The following is a 12,576-nucleotide window of genomic DNA, read 5'->3' on the forward strand; positions in this document are numbered from 1 at the left end:
TTGTTACATGTAAAGCACTATAGTAAATTACTATTTTTTAGTACAAATTTGTTGCGGACGAGACAGACAAACAACAGACAGAATTAAAATTGTACGTGTTTTATTAATAAGATAAAGAAATGAAATATATACAGAACAAAAATAGTATAGGTACATCAAATAATGAATATAATAACATTTTAGCACACATGTTAATACATATACTTCAATCAAAACGTTTAAAACAGTTGCACAACAAAATTAACTTGAGGATTGATATCCATACATCAAATAATCATCAGTTTGTGTAGCTTTATCACATTGAATTTTCGGCCCCTTGTAAAACATGCTGACCGATTTAATAATTTCTAAAGAAGCTACTGGCTGATTTAAAGACGTAGTTGTAGTTGTAGGTAGTAAAGCCCTAGAACTCCTGATGGGTCTTCTACATTTAATGTCTGTGAATTTAAAACGTTTTAAGCGATGGCCTTCCAGAAAATCTACGTCCGCATCAGGTTCCGAGATTTGTCTTTTGATTGACATCGACTTATTAACAGGTTGGTGTTCTAGGCTTTTGCTAGTGAAACTTTCATAAACACTTTTCATAACTCGAGTCATGGATGACCAAAGGCTAGATTCGGTCATGGAACTTACAGACACGCCATCCATGGATTTCTCTAAAGGATAAGTTTCTTGACAGAATGTATCAGGAACAAGTTTGACTTCTTGAGAAGTTCCAGCTTGAGTGTCAAATGATTCGAGGCCTTTCACTCTAGACAAAGAAAAGATTGTTCCTTGTGGTGTTTTAAATGGGGTTGGTTGACCCATCATTTTGGTAGACATTTCTCCAATCATTTCAGTCTGTCTTAGTTTTACTAACCCGGTTTGCATTATAGGAGTTGATGCGAAATGAGATGGGAGGTTAAACTTCATTTGAATATCGGTCCTTTTCATAATGGGAGTGGGAGCAGCAAGTGAGTTCGCTTTTTGTTTTGGGGAAAACTCCTTAATTTCTTCTTTATCGTTGAGTAACGCTGAGTCGGTTGGGCTAAGCGCGCTTATCCACAGAGTCTTGCTGTGTGGGCTTTGAACTTCTTGTTCCGGATAATTTTCTTTGTCTGAATCTTCTTTGGGATCAGTGGTTTCAAGTGGACTTTCCTCATTGCAGTGTTTTTCTTCCAATTCAGTTGTTACTTCTGAAATTTATAAGGATACAATAATTATTACAATAATAATTGGAATAAAACCTTTGGGAGAATTTTTTAATTCCTGCAGGGTTTCAGCCTTAATAGGGATAGAATCCACAACGGTTACAACATCAGATCCTAGATTCTTCAATTCACTATGCTCAGATGTCTGAGGTGGATTTTCGAAAGGTGGTACCGGAACAGCTGCGAATATTTCTTGAACTATAAGTTACTGTTTAAGTTATATGATATACGTACTTAATGGAGAGCTAATAATATCCATAGAAACTGCTTCACTATTACTCTCCTCAACATTATTAGCTAGCATTTCATTGCGTGACCTCAACCGTGATGCAGAAGGAGCGCATACTTGAAATTGAGCAAGCAAGTTAAAAAGTTAATTATATTTTTTCTATAATTGAGTTAACATCAATTTAACATTATATTGCTCTGATTCCTCTATGGAGCATTACAACTTTAAAACTCCATTATGGTGCTTACCGGGTGTTAAACTTGAACCAGCTGTAATCATTTCCTGTTTAATAACTTTCTCCTTAATTGAACTGATGGACTGAATGACAGATTTAGCACTGTAAAATTGGTCTTCCTTAAAAGTTTCCCAGTTACTTGCTAAAACGTTACATACAAAATAAGAGTTTAAACCAAAATTATTATTTTAAATCTCCAAACAAACCTGATGATGGTGTAGCTGTAGAGTAAAACTCAGTTTTTTCATGTGTAGTGTGTTCAGCTTTACTATTTTTGTCTTCATCGCAGTTTTTAATGTTTTCACCTGCTGTACCTTTAAGTGTAAAATCAATGTTTTATATCAACCTGTTAATAAGTGCAATAACTCAACTTACCTCCACTTTCTGGTTTGTTGGTGACTGAATTACATTCAGATGGTTCACCAAAAGTCACTCTCCTTTTGGAAGAGCTGTCACATTTAACCAAAGAGTTAGTTTTTTTTATAATACTTTTATTGATATTGATTGGTTTGTCCAATCTGTCAACAGGTGTTAAGGGTTCCTTGTTGCTTTTATCAAACGCCATTAATTTTTGCTCTTGGGTTCTTTGCATTGGGGTGCTAGTGGCTAAATTTATAAAGTGATGGAAGTCGTCTTTTGATTGTAGACCGTTTAAAATTGGACTATCTTGATCATTTGCATTAAGATCTGGTGGTTGCTTAAATGGAGTTTTAGGAGAATCTTCTTTGGAGTGGTGCAGATAAGCTAGAGAGCACTTTTTCCTTTGCAATACCTCTTCAATTGAAGAAAAAAATTTAAGACAGAAAAGGCACTTTAAAGGCAAATGTGAGCTTTTAATGTGCAGCAAGAGACTGTCATCGATTGTAATAAATGAAACTTGTCCATAAACACACAAATCACAATCAGGAACAACTTTATGCACTTTCGATTCGTGCTTCTTACGACAGTTAACACAACAAAACACTTTAACACACAATCGACAGTTATTCTGAAATGTTTTTAAACGTTATCAATAAGAGCAAATTATGATTACTTTTTCAACTTACTGCTTCGAAACAGTGCATGACGTTTTTGAATGTCCCGCCAAGTCTTCTCAGGCTTTTTGCTAGGCCATTGTATTTGGTATTTGCATTTGCGCAGTAGATTTGTTATGCTGTTTAATACATTACAATTTTATGCACAGGTCAGTTTATTTACTGATAAACACTAATTAATCACTATTTATGAATGAAAAAGTCTGAATTTAATCACTACAAGTCTGTATTTGTACACAGGAGGATACTAGTTCCAGTTCTGCAGTGGTGAAACTAAACAGCTCCGTTTATCACAACCCAGAAAAAATTTTCCGGTATATTTTGCGCAAAAAATGAAATAAAAAGGTATACAAAGCATTTATATTTTGCACAAAAAAATGAGTGGAGCCGTTTATGGTGGAGGTAAATGCTAGTGTTTCCTATCTAATTTGTTTGTAGTAGTAAAGTTCCCAGTAGTGTCCCCAAATGTAGTGCATCTGTGTTACCCCTAGAAGTCCTAAAATGTTAGTATTTGGTTTATAATATTTGACTAAAAATAGATCACATCCATATCATATTTACTTTGACTTTATAGATGAAGTAGGAGCCCTAGTTTTTGATATTGGCCATAACAGTGTTCGAGCAGGTTATGCTGGTGAAGACTGCCCCAAAGTTGACATTCCCACTACAGTGGGAGTGTGGCTAGACTCTGAAGATGAAGTTTCTGTTCCTGTCACACATTATAACATTGGCCTTTGTGCCATACATGTTTGGAGACCTGGTAAGACATTCAAGTTACTCAATACATTGTAATACAAATAAATCATAACTAGAAATGGAACTCAGCACATTTCTAAAAGATGGCATGGTGGAAAACTGGGATATGTTTGAAAACTTTCTTGACTACATCTACTACTCAGCTCTTAAAGCTGTCCCTAGGGACCATCCAATTCTTTTGACTGAACCTCCATGGATTACTTCACCTAAACGTGAGGAGATGGCTGAACTTATGTTTGAAAAGTATGGAGTACCAGCTGCTTACCTAGCTAAAAATGCTAGTTTGGCAGCTTTTGCTAATGGCAGGCCTACTTGTCTTGTTTTAGACAGTGGGGCAACACATACTTCAGCTGTTCCTGTACATGATGGGTAAGTAATATTTGACTAACAAATTGTTCTACTGTTAATCTTGTTAGAATGACAAAGAAAGACAAAAGTGTTGTGTAAAGGTTTTATTTTTTAGAATTTCCTTTAAAACTAAAAAAAACCTTTTACTTTCAGGTATGTGCTAACTCAAGCTGTAGTTAAATCACCGGTTGGAGGAGACTATTTAAGTGAACAGTCCAGGATATATTTACAAGAAAGAGGAGTGGAGTTGGTACCTCCAAGTTTTGTGGCTTCCAAAGAAGTTGGCAGGCCTGAAGAACCCCCGAGCTGGCAAAGAAGAAATGTTCCTTATAATTTAACTGATTCCTGGTTTGCCTACATGATTAAGGTAGGTTTATCTACAAAACTATACTGTCTACCCATTATTAGTCAAGGAAACTAACTGTTAACCAAGGATTTAGCACTATTTTTCCCAGATACTTAAGATGCTATTATTACTGGTTAGGCAAGGATTATAGTACAAGATGTAAAAACTAAAAATTCAACCCCAACTACTCTACAACATATTATTTATTATTGAACTTCTTGAATTCAATTTAGTACAAATATTGCAACTTTTACAGGAAGTAATGCAAGATTTCCAAGCTACTATCCTTCAAGTTTCTGACTGTTCTTATGATGAAGAAATTGTAAAAACCATGCCTACAACCCATTATGAATTTCCTAATGGATACCACCGGGATTTTGGAGTGGAAAGGTTTAAAATTCCTGAACCTTTGTTTAACCCCACCAATGGAGCTAAAGCAGGTATTCAACCAATTTTGGGTGTTGGTTCATTGGTCACCACCAGTGTGGGGATGTGTGACATTGATATTCGACCTGTAAGTCGTTAGTGTTGGTCATAATCTTTGATTTTATATGGTATTGATTTTAGGCAATGTATGGAAATGTTGTGGTCACTGGGGGAAATTCCAGTCTTCAAGGTTTTACTGAACGGCTTAATAGAGATCTTGCCTCTAAAACCCCACCAGTAAGTTTTGTCATTAAATTATTATTGTTTTATTGATTAATTATGTATTTTAGAGTATGCGTTTAAAAGTGATTAGTGCTCCTGGAACTTCAGAAAGGAGATTTGGAGCCTGGACTGGTGGGTCTATTTTGAGTTCATTAGGGTCTTTCCAGCAAATGTGGGTTTCAAAACAAGAGTATGAAGAAGGAGGAAAGGCCATAGTACAAACTAAATGTTATTGATTTCTGTTAATTTTATATTTGAATTTATTTTGTTTTATATATGTTTTAAGGTGTTCTTTCATACGCAGGCAATGAATTGAAACTTCGAATGTGATGAGCCAAGAAGTATTAACTCCATTTTATTCTTGATGCATGACCCCCAACCTTCCAATTATATAAATGTTAAATGTTTAAAATAACGTCAGTCAGTATTAATATGCTCTTCCATTATTGATACTAAACAAAAACTAAGCCGTTTAATACTCGTGTACTTCTACACAAATTTAGTGTATGTCAAGCAGAAAAATACTTTTGATCTCACTTTTTTGTTGTGTTTTTAGTTTTAATGTTTATTCAATGTTTAATGCATGTTTATGCGGTTTTACTGTTCCTTTACTCAGCTTTATGCTTTTCACTAGGCTGAAGGCTAGTGAAAATAACAAAGCTATGAATGTAATTCATGAACGTATGTGCCAATAAATTAATTACATTTTATATAATTGTTTCTTATTACAGGGGAAACCCAGTGTTAATATTTTAACTTTTTCAAATGCTCAAGGGTTTCTACATTTACAATTAAATATTCTCACGACAAATAACCCCCGCTCCCCCCGGGTAGGACTGGATGATATAATCTTCCTGATATTTAGAATCTAGATTCTAGAAGAAACTATAGTAAATAATGTCTAACATTCAACATTTTTTTACGAAAAATACTGTTTAATATATAATTACTGTGTCTCAGACTTAAAAGTTTGTATAACTTTCAAGATTTTGTAGTCAGGTTTACATATAAGCATTATATACAGTGTGACCCATTTAGAATGGAAACACCCCTATAAAATTTTAGGTTATTAACCGATTTCAATGATTTTTTTTTTGAAATAATTAGGAATGAAATGTCTATTATGGGAGAAAATTTTAAATATTTATTTCAGTTTTCAGGTCATATTACGAGACTTTTTCTTGATAGAAAATGGAGAATTTTTATTAGCGATTTTTTTATTGAAAAAATTACTACGCCACTGGATCTATAGTGCTTTCAAATAGCTGTGACCAATTTTTTTTTTTTTTTTTTTTTTTTGATTTTTTTTTGATTTTTTTTTAATTTTTTTTTTTGATTTTTTTTTTTGATTTTTTTTGATTTTTTTTTTAGAAATTAATTTATTAATAAGTAATAATAAACAAATAAATAGTAACACCATTTCTATGGCAACAGTTGATGCAGGGTGTTCTTTTGTGACCGTTAGCTTAGAGGATTTTTGAATTTTAATTTGTCATAACTTTGTTATTAATGAATGGATTTTCATGAAATTTTGGTCACAGCTATTTGAAAGCACTATAGATCCAGTGGCGTAGTAATTTTTTCAATAAAAAAATCGCTAATAAAAATTCTCCATTTTCTATCAAGAAAAAGTATCGTAATATGACCTGAAAACTGAAATAAATATTTAAAATTTTCTCCCGTAATAGACATTTCATTCCTAATTATTTCAAAAAAAAAACATTGAAATCGGTTAATAACCTAAAATTTTATAGGGGTGTTTCCATTCTAAATGGGTCACACTGTATAATCATTCTTCACTGATCTATAGGAACTAGGTTTACATGTCAGTTTATAAGTACTAAGTTGGAAGAGGAATATTACATATAGCATTATGAGCCAAAATAGCAAAAACTCCAGCTAATGAAATACCGGCACTGTCTGCAAACCCGGTAATAGCCATTGAAAATTGCCTATTTTCAGGTTCAACCTAAAATAACATTTGGATAAACTTTAGGTATAATCCAGTTTCACTTTCCTTACCTCGTTTGTAATTCTGTAGTATGTATTAACATAAGAAGACCCTCCTAAAAGACCTTCCCAAAGCACTAACGCCACAACAATATAGAAGTTTGGTATATAGTAGTAAATGGCTTCTGTGGTGAATATAATTACATTGATTCCCTGTAAAGTAACTCAGTTAAATAACTAAATTTTCAAATTTCTATTCTATTAAATAACCTGTAAAACTGCCATAATCCAGGTTTGTTTAATGTGCCACAAATTTACAGAGGATCGGGATATGAACACCCCAACCTGGTAAGTCACTTGCAACCATCTGTATTGTGATGATTCAGATATGGACGAGTTGGGTATTTGGATGATTTCAAACTGAAATCACTACAATAAAGCTTGTTCAAGATTTAGTTAAGTCAAACATACAGTTCCTTGGTTGATAAAGTACTCAAACAGATAGACAAGCCCAAAAGGAACCATATACTTCATTAAACCTGGCACCAGTTTAAGTTTTTTCATTACGGAAGCTTTGGGATTGTTCAGTTCGTCTTCATTAACTTTCTGTTGAATTTCTAGAGCTGCTGCTATGTCATCTTTTGATGGTTTCGGCAAAATGATCCAAAACCTGTTTTCCATATAATACATATACGTTGGGATTGACTTAAATACAAGCAAGTACTTACGAAACTGCGGTTAAAACTGGAATAACTAGCATCAAAAGTAAAGTGGTTTTCATCCCTAATCTTTGTAATAAAGCGTAAGAGAGAGCTCCTACTACACCAGCTCCTCCAGTGCCTGAACTCCATGCAGACACCACATTTCTGCAAAAACCTCATTTTTAATCAAGTACCAAAATAATTAGAACATCCTTACTCACTTTCTATAAAAAGAACTGTACTGAAGGTAAGTGACTTCTCCCAAACCTGAACAGAATGAGGTGAGTACAACTCCCAAAAGGGAGACAAAAATTGATTCTCCTAAAGCTACAGCAATAAACCCTCCAGCTGCCAGAAGTATGCATAGCGACACCCTCACACTATACAAATCGTTAATTTGAAGATTTTGTGATTGTGAAGTAAATCATACTTACTGAACAAAGAAAGGAAAAAATGGAGCCAGCAACTTGATTAGCAAAGATGGTAAGATGTCTGCTAGCAGAATTGCTCCTGTAGACATATATGTACAGTTTTCACGCACTTTGCTGCTTTCCTAAAATGATATCAAATTTTTTGAGATGACAATGACAATTTGCATTTTAATTGTTAAGCTGGTTTATAAGAGGAAGTTAAAAGATTTGAATAATCTCTTTTGTAAATAAGCCTAATCTAATATAGTTTATATTTTATTGAGCATGCACTTGATTCCATTTACATAAAAATTGTTCAATAAGTCTTTTTTGTTTAAGATTAGAATTAATATGTTGCAGGAAATTGAAATAGAAACAAAAGCCAGATCAGCCATTGAATTTAAAAGCCAACTGAATGAAATTGTTAGAATAATCATATCAGAATCAGAGAATTAATTGGAATTTATTGCTCTATTCAGAGTAATAATTTTAAATCGCTAATAGTACAATCGATCACGCCATTTTACTATAGCAGCCCATGCTGCAAAGATTAATAATTTTATTATCCTGTTTTTTTATAATGCAGAAATATCGTATACAGGGTGATACACTAAAATAAAAACAATTCACATGTTTCATATCGTAAGATTTTTAGTATTGAGTTTGATGGGAGTTATATACAAACCATTATTTTTTCTACATTTTCTATAGAATAAATGAACACTGTAACGTTATGACCTTTAAATTTTCAATTAATATGCTCGATCTCAATAGTCGTAACCTTTATATCAACTGCATCCAATAAAATACTGTATATTTGTAATTAAGTTTGCTTAATTATGTATAGTGTAGCTTCGTTTTGAATGTGAAACCCATTTCGTTTATAAGCATTGTACTAGTTCATGTGATAAGGCCAGGAAATTTACATAAATGTTTTTATAACACAGCTAGTAGTTTAATAATAAATTTTAACTTTTTAAAGGTCACGATATTTGTAAAATTTGCGACTTTACGGACAAAAATTCCCCTTTTAAGTCTTACTTACACTTGATTGGCTACTTTCCCCGATAATATCAGCAGCAGCTGTCAACATAACAACATATCCATAATTGTTACATAGACCCAGAATCCAATATGCTACTAATGGTCTGATTTTAGTCCATTTGTTGTGTTGTTCTGGTTGAGGGTCATTAGGTATGGGTGTGACGCCATTTTCAAAATTGTCCATAGTGGTGCTAAAGAAAGAGACTTATTATTTAGTTTTTTTTTATAGAAAAAATTGTATACATACAGACGAGAGTAATCTGGAAAATGTTTGTTATGAGTTTTTAAATGGGTTTGTAAACAATTATGCTTAACTTGCCTTTGTATTTCCACCGTCTTAAGGGCCAGTTAAACATCTCAAATAAAATTGATACCAATTTATAAAAGAATCTTTTGCACTTTATTTATGCTTATTTTGTTATGTTATTAAAATATGCTACCACGCTTTATTACACCATTAACGTTAACTGTATACTAGTTATCTGCTACGGTAATGACGTCCTTATCAACGTTCACTGTAAGTGAGCATTGTTTTCAGATTCATTCAAAAACTGCTTATTCCATTTAAGTAATTAAACCTATTTGCAACCGTCAATCAACATAATTTAAATCAGCGCATGTCAAAAGACGAAGGGCCACTTTAATATGGAAATGCCCCTCGCAGTTCTCATTTTTACGGAATATCTCCTGCTGACAGTTTGATATTTCGCTATATTTAAATTTTCATATGACCCGTGAATACATAAATAGTCCATGAACTTAATGGCAATCCCATGTTCGCTCGTTTGTCCCTTGCATATCAAATTGGGCTAATTGGACTATTCGACGTTCGGATACTCGATTTAACATGTCAATCTGTATTTACATAGGTGCATTTAGAAATTGCACTTATGCAATTCAATTTAGTTTAATTAAGAAAATCAAAGCCAATTTTTGTGAAGTAGTAAAAATTACAGTTATTCTTTATAAAAAAAAATCGTATTTATTTACTTTTGATCAAACATCAATCACACTTCAATACTTTACTAAACAAATATAAGACAATATTCGTAAACAATCAGTATCGTTATTTAAATTGCCTCAATATTCCTATTCGCATGATATCTGATTAGCTTTATCATAGTGCTTAAACTTCGCTTTCCCTATTACCTATTATTTAGATCATACAATCAAAGTTCATACTAACACTTACCTATATATTACGAAGCTTGAAATCACTTCACAAGCATAAAAACGCTGGATTTAATATTCAAATTTAAACCATAAAGAATCATTAAAATTGATTGCGTTAAATACCGGACTAGACACTGTAGAAATAACAATCGATATGTCTTTGAATTATCGATCTGATTGGAATTTAAACGACTGTTTGTTTTTAATATCCACTTCAAGAAATCGTATGATATTTAAAGACTTTAGATGTGTGATTAAAAAAATTGCATACCTCTATGAATACTTCCTGCTTCCTTTTTATGTGCACTAGTAAAAATTATTTAATAGTAGAACTGACGGTAAACAGTGTTCACAACATTTATTCAAGTTAATGGTAAATTAAATGTTCTGGTTGGCTAAACAGTCATCAATATGTGAAAAATGTATGGTTTTATTGCAATTTTCTAAAAGGTTACAATAACTTACCCCAGTATATATGATTCTCCGTCAATTAATCGTCATAATTTTACAACAATGTTGTTTGATTGCAGAACTGCTTTTGTCTTTCTAACGGCAAAAATTTCGGGCTTATCAACATCGATTTTTCATTGATTACTATATATGTACGTATTAATATATTATTAATTAGAATATTGCACCATAAAATTTGATAAAGATTTTTGACGATTAAAGCAGTAAAATCACGTAAGATCGAATCACTGTATTTACAATACTAGACCCACAAAGATTAGGAAATCTATGTTTTATTAGTGGTTTAAATTTCAAACTTATAGCTAACAGGTCCAGTGCCTAAGGAGGACAGTTTATGAAATTCCGCCTTGAACCTTCACGGTTTTGATTTAATGGAAAAATGAGACTCTTCTTAAATATTTCTTAGCTTCACTTGCAGTTTAATCGCTCTAATGGCTAGTGTAGTTCAAGTATAGCGACAGTCTGCATAATTCAGACTCAGGAATATCCCGTTTCAGCTTTCAGCGCTTGATAATTCAGCAATATGGAGTGATTTCGGATGTCAAGCGTTACTTTGCTGAAATTGAGCCAGGTTTGTTAATGGTGTCATTATAACTTCAACCCCTTGTCATTATAACTTTGGAGGTAATGGCTTCGATTAGTCTTTTTTCAGTTAATTTTATTTTTAGAAGTATTGGAATAAGTTAGTTTGTGGTAGATTGCAGAGTATATGTTTATTTCTTATTCACTCCTCCCTACTTGAAATTTTAAACTATAACTAACAATTTAGATATTGATTGTTCATCCTGTATATAAACCAGCTTGTTAAAATATTCTCGCTAAAAACGAAGTCAAATTGGCCAAACTTTGATTTATTCCAGGTCTGCCGCAATCCAAAATTAGCTCAACTGCAAAGCTCTCGCATTTCACCATCCTTTATTTATAAGAGGGGTTGATAAATTAACCATTGGATAATAGAAATTTAATTGAAATCTATCAATATTATTTTGCCGCTATTGGGATTTCTATACTTACCACAAAATTGGACGAATTGCACGTTTAGCTATACACACATGATGGGTGAACTGCGAAGTACCAACAAGTTTTGATTAGCTTCAAAAACCAGTCCACTTTCTTTGACCCTAGTATTTTCTTTAAATTGCCTTTAATAAAAGGAATTTTTGCAGAAACAGTGTTAAATTTACATAACGTTAAAATTTATAAAGTGAAAGCCTAATATTAGACCATATTTCAAAAATGCTTCGTTAAAGAAATACAGAAATATATTTACAGTTATAATTTTTACAGTTTTTGAGGTGTTTATTATAAGATACATCTTATATATTATGCTTTACATCATTGGATATGCCAACTTTTTGCACAACTCTACAAGGTGTTATAGTTTGGGGTTTGGAGCCCCTTTCTCATTCCACTTTTTTCTGGTGTCCCAATAATTTGTTTTCTATCTAAATAATAATCAACACATTATATTTCAATACATTTATTAGGTAATAATTATAAAAAGCTCACACAACCAACTTAATAATTCTTCTTCCCAAAAGCCAAATCCAACACATAGTACATGATATACAGGACGGTCATAACATAAACGGTTAATCCTACATATCTCACACACTGGCAGGTATTCTTCTTGTTGCACATTTGCTCCGCGAATTGCCGATTCTTCAAAATCTGGATCTTCATGGTGTCGGTGAGGTTGCCTTTGAATATGACTATATTCTGCTGGTCGTCTTGGGTGTGGCCGTTTTTCTCGGATTCCTCGTTTACAGTAACTTTTTTGTCGTAATCACCAAAAAACCAAACCATTTTTCTGGATTATTGTAGAAAAGCTTTGATGAAAGAATGAAATTAGATGCACTTTTAGTGAAGTCTAGAGACGGTTTGCTGAAACAACGTTTGATAAAAAAAATTAATAATACCAAGCGATGGAAAATCCAACCTATATGCGTTTATCTAAAAGTATTGAATGACAATGGTATGAATATGGCTTTAAGGAATTGTTATTGTTTTGGCTACAATCGGGATTGTTGATATCATAAAG

The 12,576-nt window shown here is 32.7% G+C and overlaps 3 protein-coding genes across 10 annotated transcripts; 1 reads left to right on the forward strand and 2 right to left on the reverse strand.

Annotated features, from left to right (window-relative positions):
* Nucleotides 1–83: 83 nt before the first annotated feature.
* Nucleotides 84–2,841, reverse strand: fs(1)Ya (female sterile (1) Young arrest). Its single transcript, XM_081993491.1, has 7 exons — nt 2,701–2,841; nt 2,030–2,642; nt 1,861–1,968; nt 1,668–1,796; nt 1,425–1,535; nt 1,227–1,370; nt 84–1,175 (listed from the first exon to the last, which is right to left on the reverse strand). The coding sequence occupies exons 1-7, from the start codon at nt 2,716–2,718 to the stop codon at nt 241–243; spliced, it is 2,058 nt and encodes a 685-aa protein (XP_081849617.1). The 5' UTR covers nt 2,719–2,841; the 3' UTR covers nt 84–240.
* LOC145738619 (actin-like protein 6B) lies at nt 2,819–5,403 on the forward strand. 3 transcript variants are annotated; one of them, XM_081993502.1, is made up of 8 exons: nt 2,819–2,837; nt 2,929–3,033; nt 3,263–3,448; nt 3,501–3,813; nt 3,946–4,159; nt 4,395–4,652; nt 4,706–4,801; nt 4,855–5,403. In XM_081993502.1, the coding sequence occupies exons 4-8, from the start codon at nt 3,503–3,505 to the stop codon at nt 5,020–5,022; spliced, it is 1,047 nt and encodes a 348-aa protein (XP_081849628.1). In that variant the 5' UTR covers nt 2,819–2,837; nt 2,929–3,033; nt 3,263–3,448; nt 3,501–3,502; the 3' UTR covers nt 5,023–5,403. The 3 variants fall into 3 exon arrangements, with proteins under 3 accessions (XP_081849628.1, XP_081849626.1, XP_081849627.1); XM_081993500.1 differs by lacking the exon at nt 2,819–2,837 and having other exon boundaries at nt 2,948–3,090; XM_081993501.1 differs by lacking the exons at nt 2,819–2,837; nt 2,929–3,033 and adding an exon at nt 3,051–3,191.
* On the reverse strand, nt 5,114–11,677 carry Cln3 (CLN3 lysosomal/endosomal transmembrane protein, battenin). 6 transcript variants are annotated; one of them, XM_081993494.1, is made up of 10 exons: nt 9,211–9,362; nt 9,139–9,151; nt 8,893–9,082; nt 7,872–7,990; nt 7,659–7,817; nt 7,465–7,602; nt 7,208–7,406; nt 7,007–7,156; nt 6,809–6,949; nt 5,114–6,755 (listed from the first exon to the last, which is right to left on the reverse strand). In XM_081993494.1, the coding sequence occupies exons 1-10, from the start codon at nt 9,245–9,247 to the stop codon at nt 6,627–6,629; spliced, it is 1,275 nt and encodes a 424-aa protein (XP_081849620.1). In that variant the 5' UTR covers nt 9,248–9,362; the 3' UTR covers nt 5,114–6,626. The 6 variants fall into 6 exon arrangements, with proteins under 6 accessions (XP_081849620.1, XP_081849622.1, XP_081849621.1 ...); XM_081993496.1 differs by lacking the exons at nt 9,139–9,151; nt 9,211–9,362 and adding an exon at nt 11,550–11,677; XM_081993495.1 differs by lacking the exons at nt 9,139–9,151; nt 9,211–9,362 and adding an exon at nt 10,530–10,688.
* Between the last annotated feature and the right edge of the window lie 899 nt (nt 11,678–12,576).

Source organism: Ips typographus, linkage group LG16 (assembly GCF_016097725.1).
Source record: "Ips typographus isolate SLU linkage group LG16, UJ_Ityp_2.0, whole genome shotgun sequence".
Lineage (NCBI taxonomy): Eukaryota > Metazoa > Arthropoda > Insecta > Coleoptera > Curculionidae > Ips > Ips typographus.

Bases quoted from the DNA above. Each gene is read 5' to 3' on its own strand.
- LOC145738619 (XM_081993500.1), top strand. From the start codon at position 3,066: ATGAGTGGAGCCGTTTATGGTGGAG. The intron at 4,653-4,705 runs GTAAGTCGTTAG...TATTGATTTTAG, and splicing joins GTGACATTGATATTCGACCT to GCAATGTATGGAAATGTTGT. The intron at 4,802-4,854 runs GTAAGTTTTGTC...TATGTATTTTAG, and splicing joins TTGCCTCTAAAACCCCACCA to AGTATGCGTTTAAAAGTGAT.
- Cln3 (XM_081993494.1), bottom strand. From the start codon at position 9,247: ATGTTTAACTGGCCCTTAAGACGGTGGAAATACAAAG. The intron at 7,407-7,464 runs GTAAGTACTTGC...TATGGAAAACAG, and splicing joins CCAGTTTTAACCGCAGTTTC to GTTTTGGATCATTTTGCCGA. The intron at 6,950-7,006 runs GTTATTTAATAG...GTTACTTTACAG, and splicing joins GGATTATGGCAGTTTTACAG to GGAATCAATGTAATTATATT.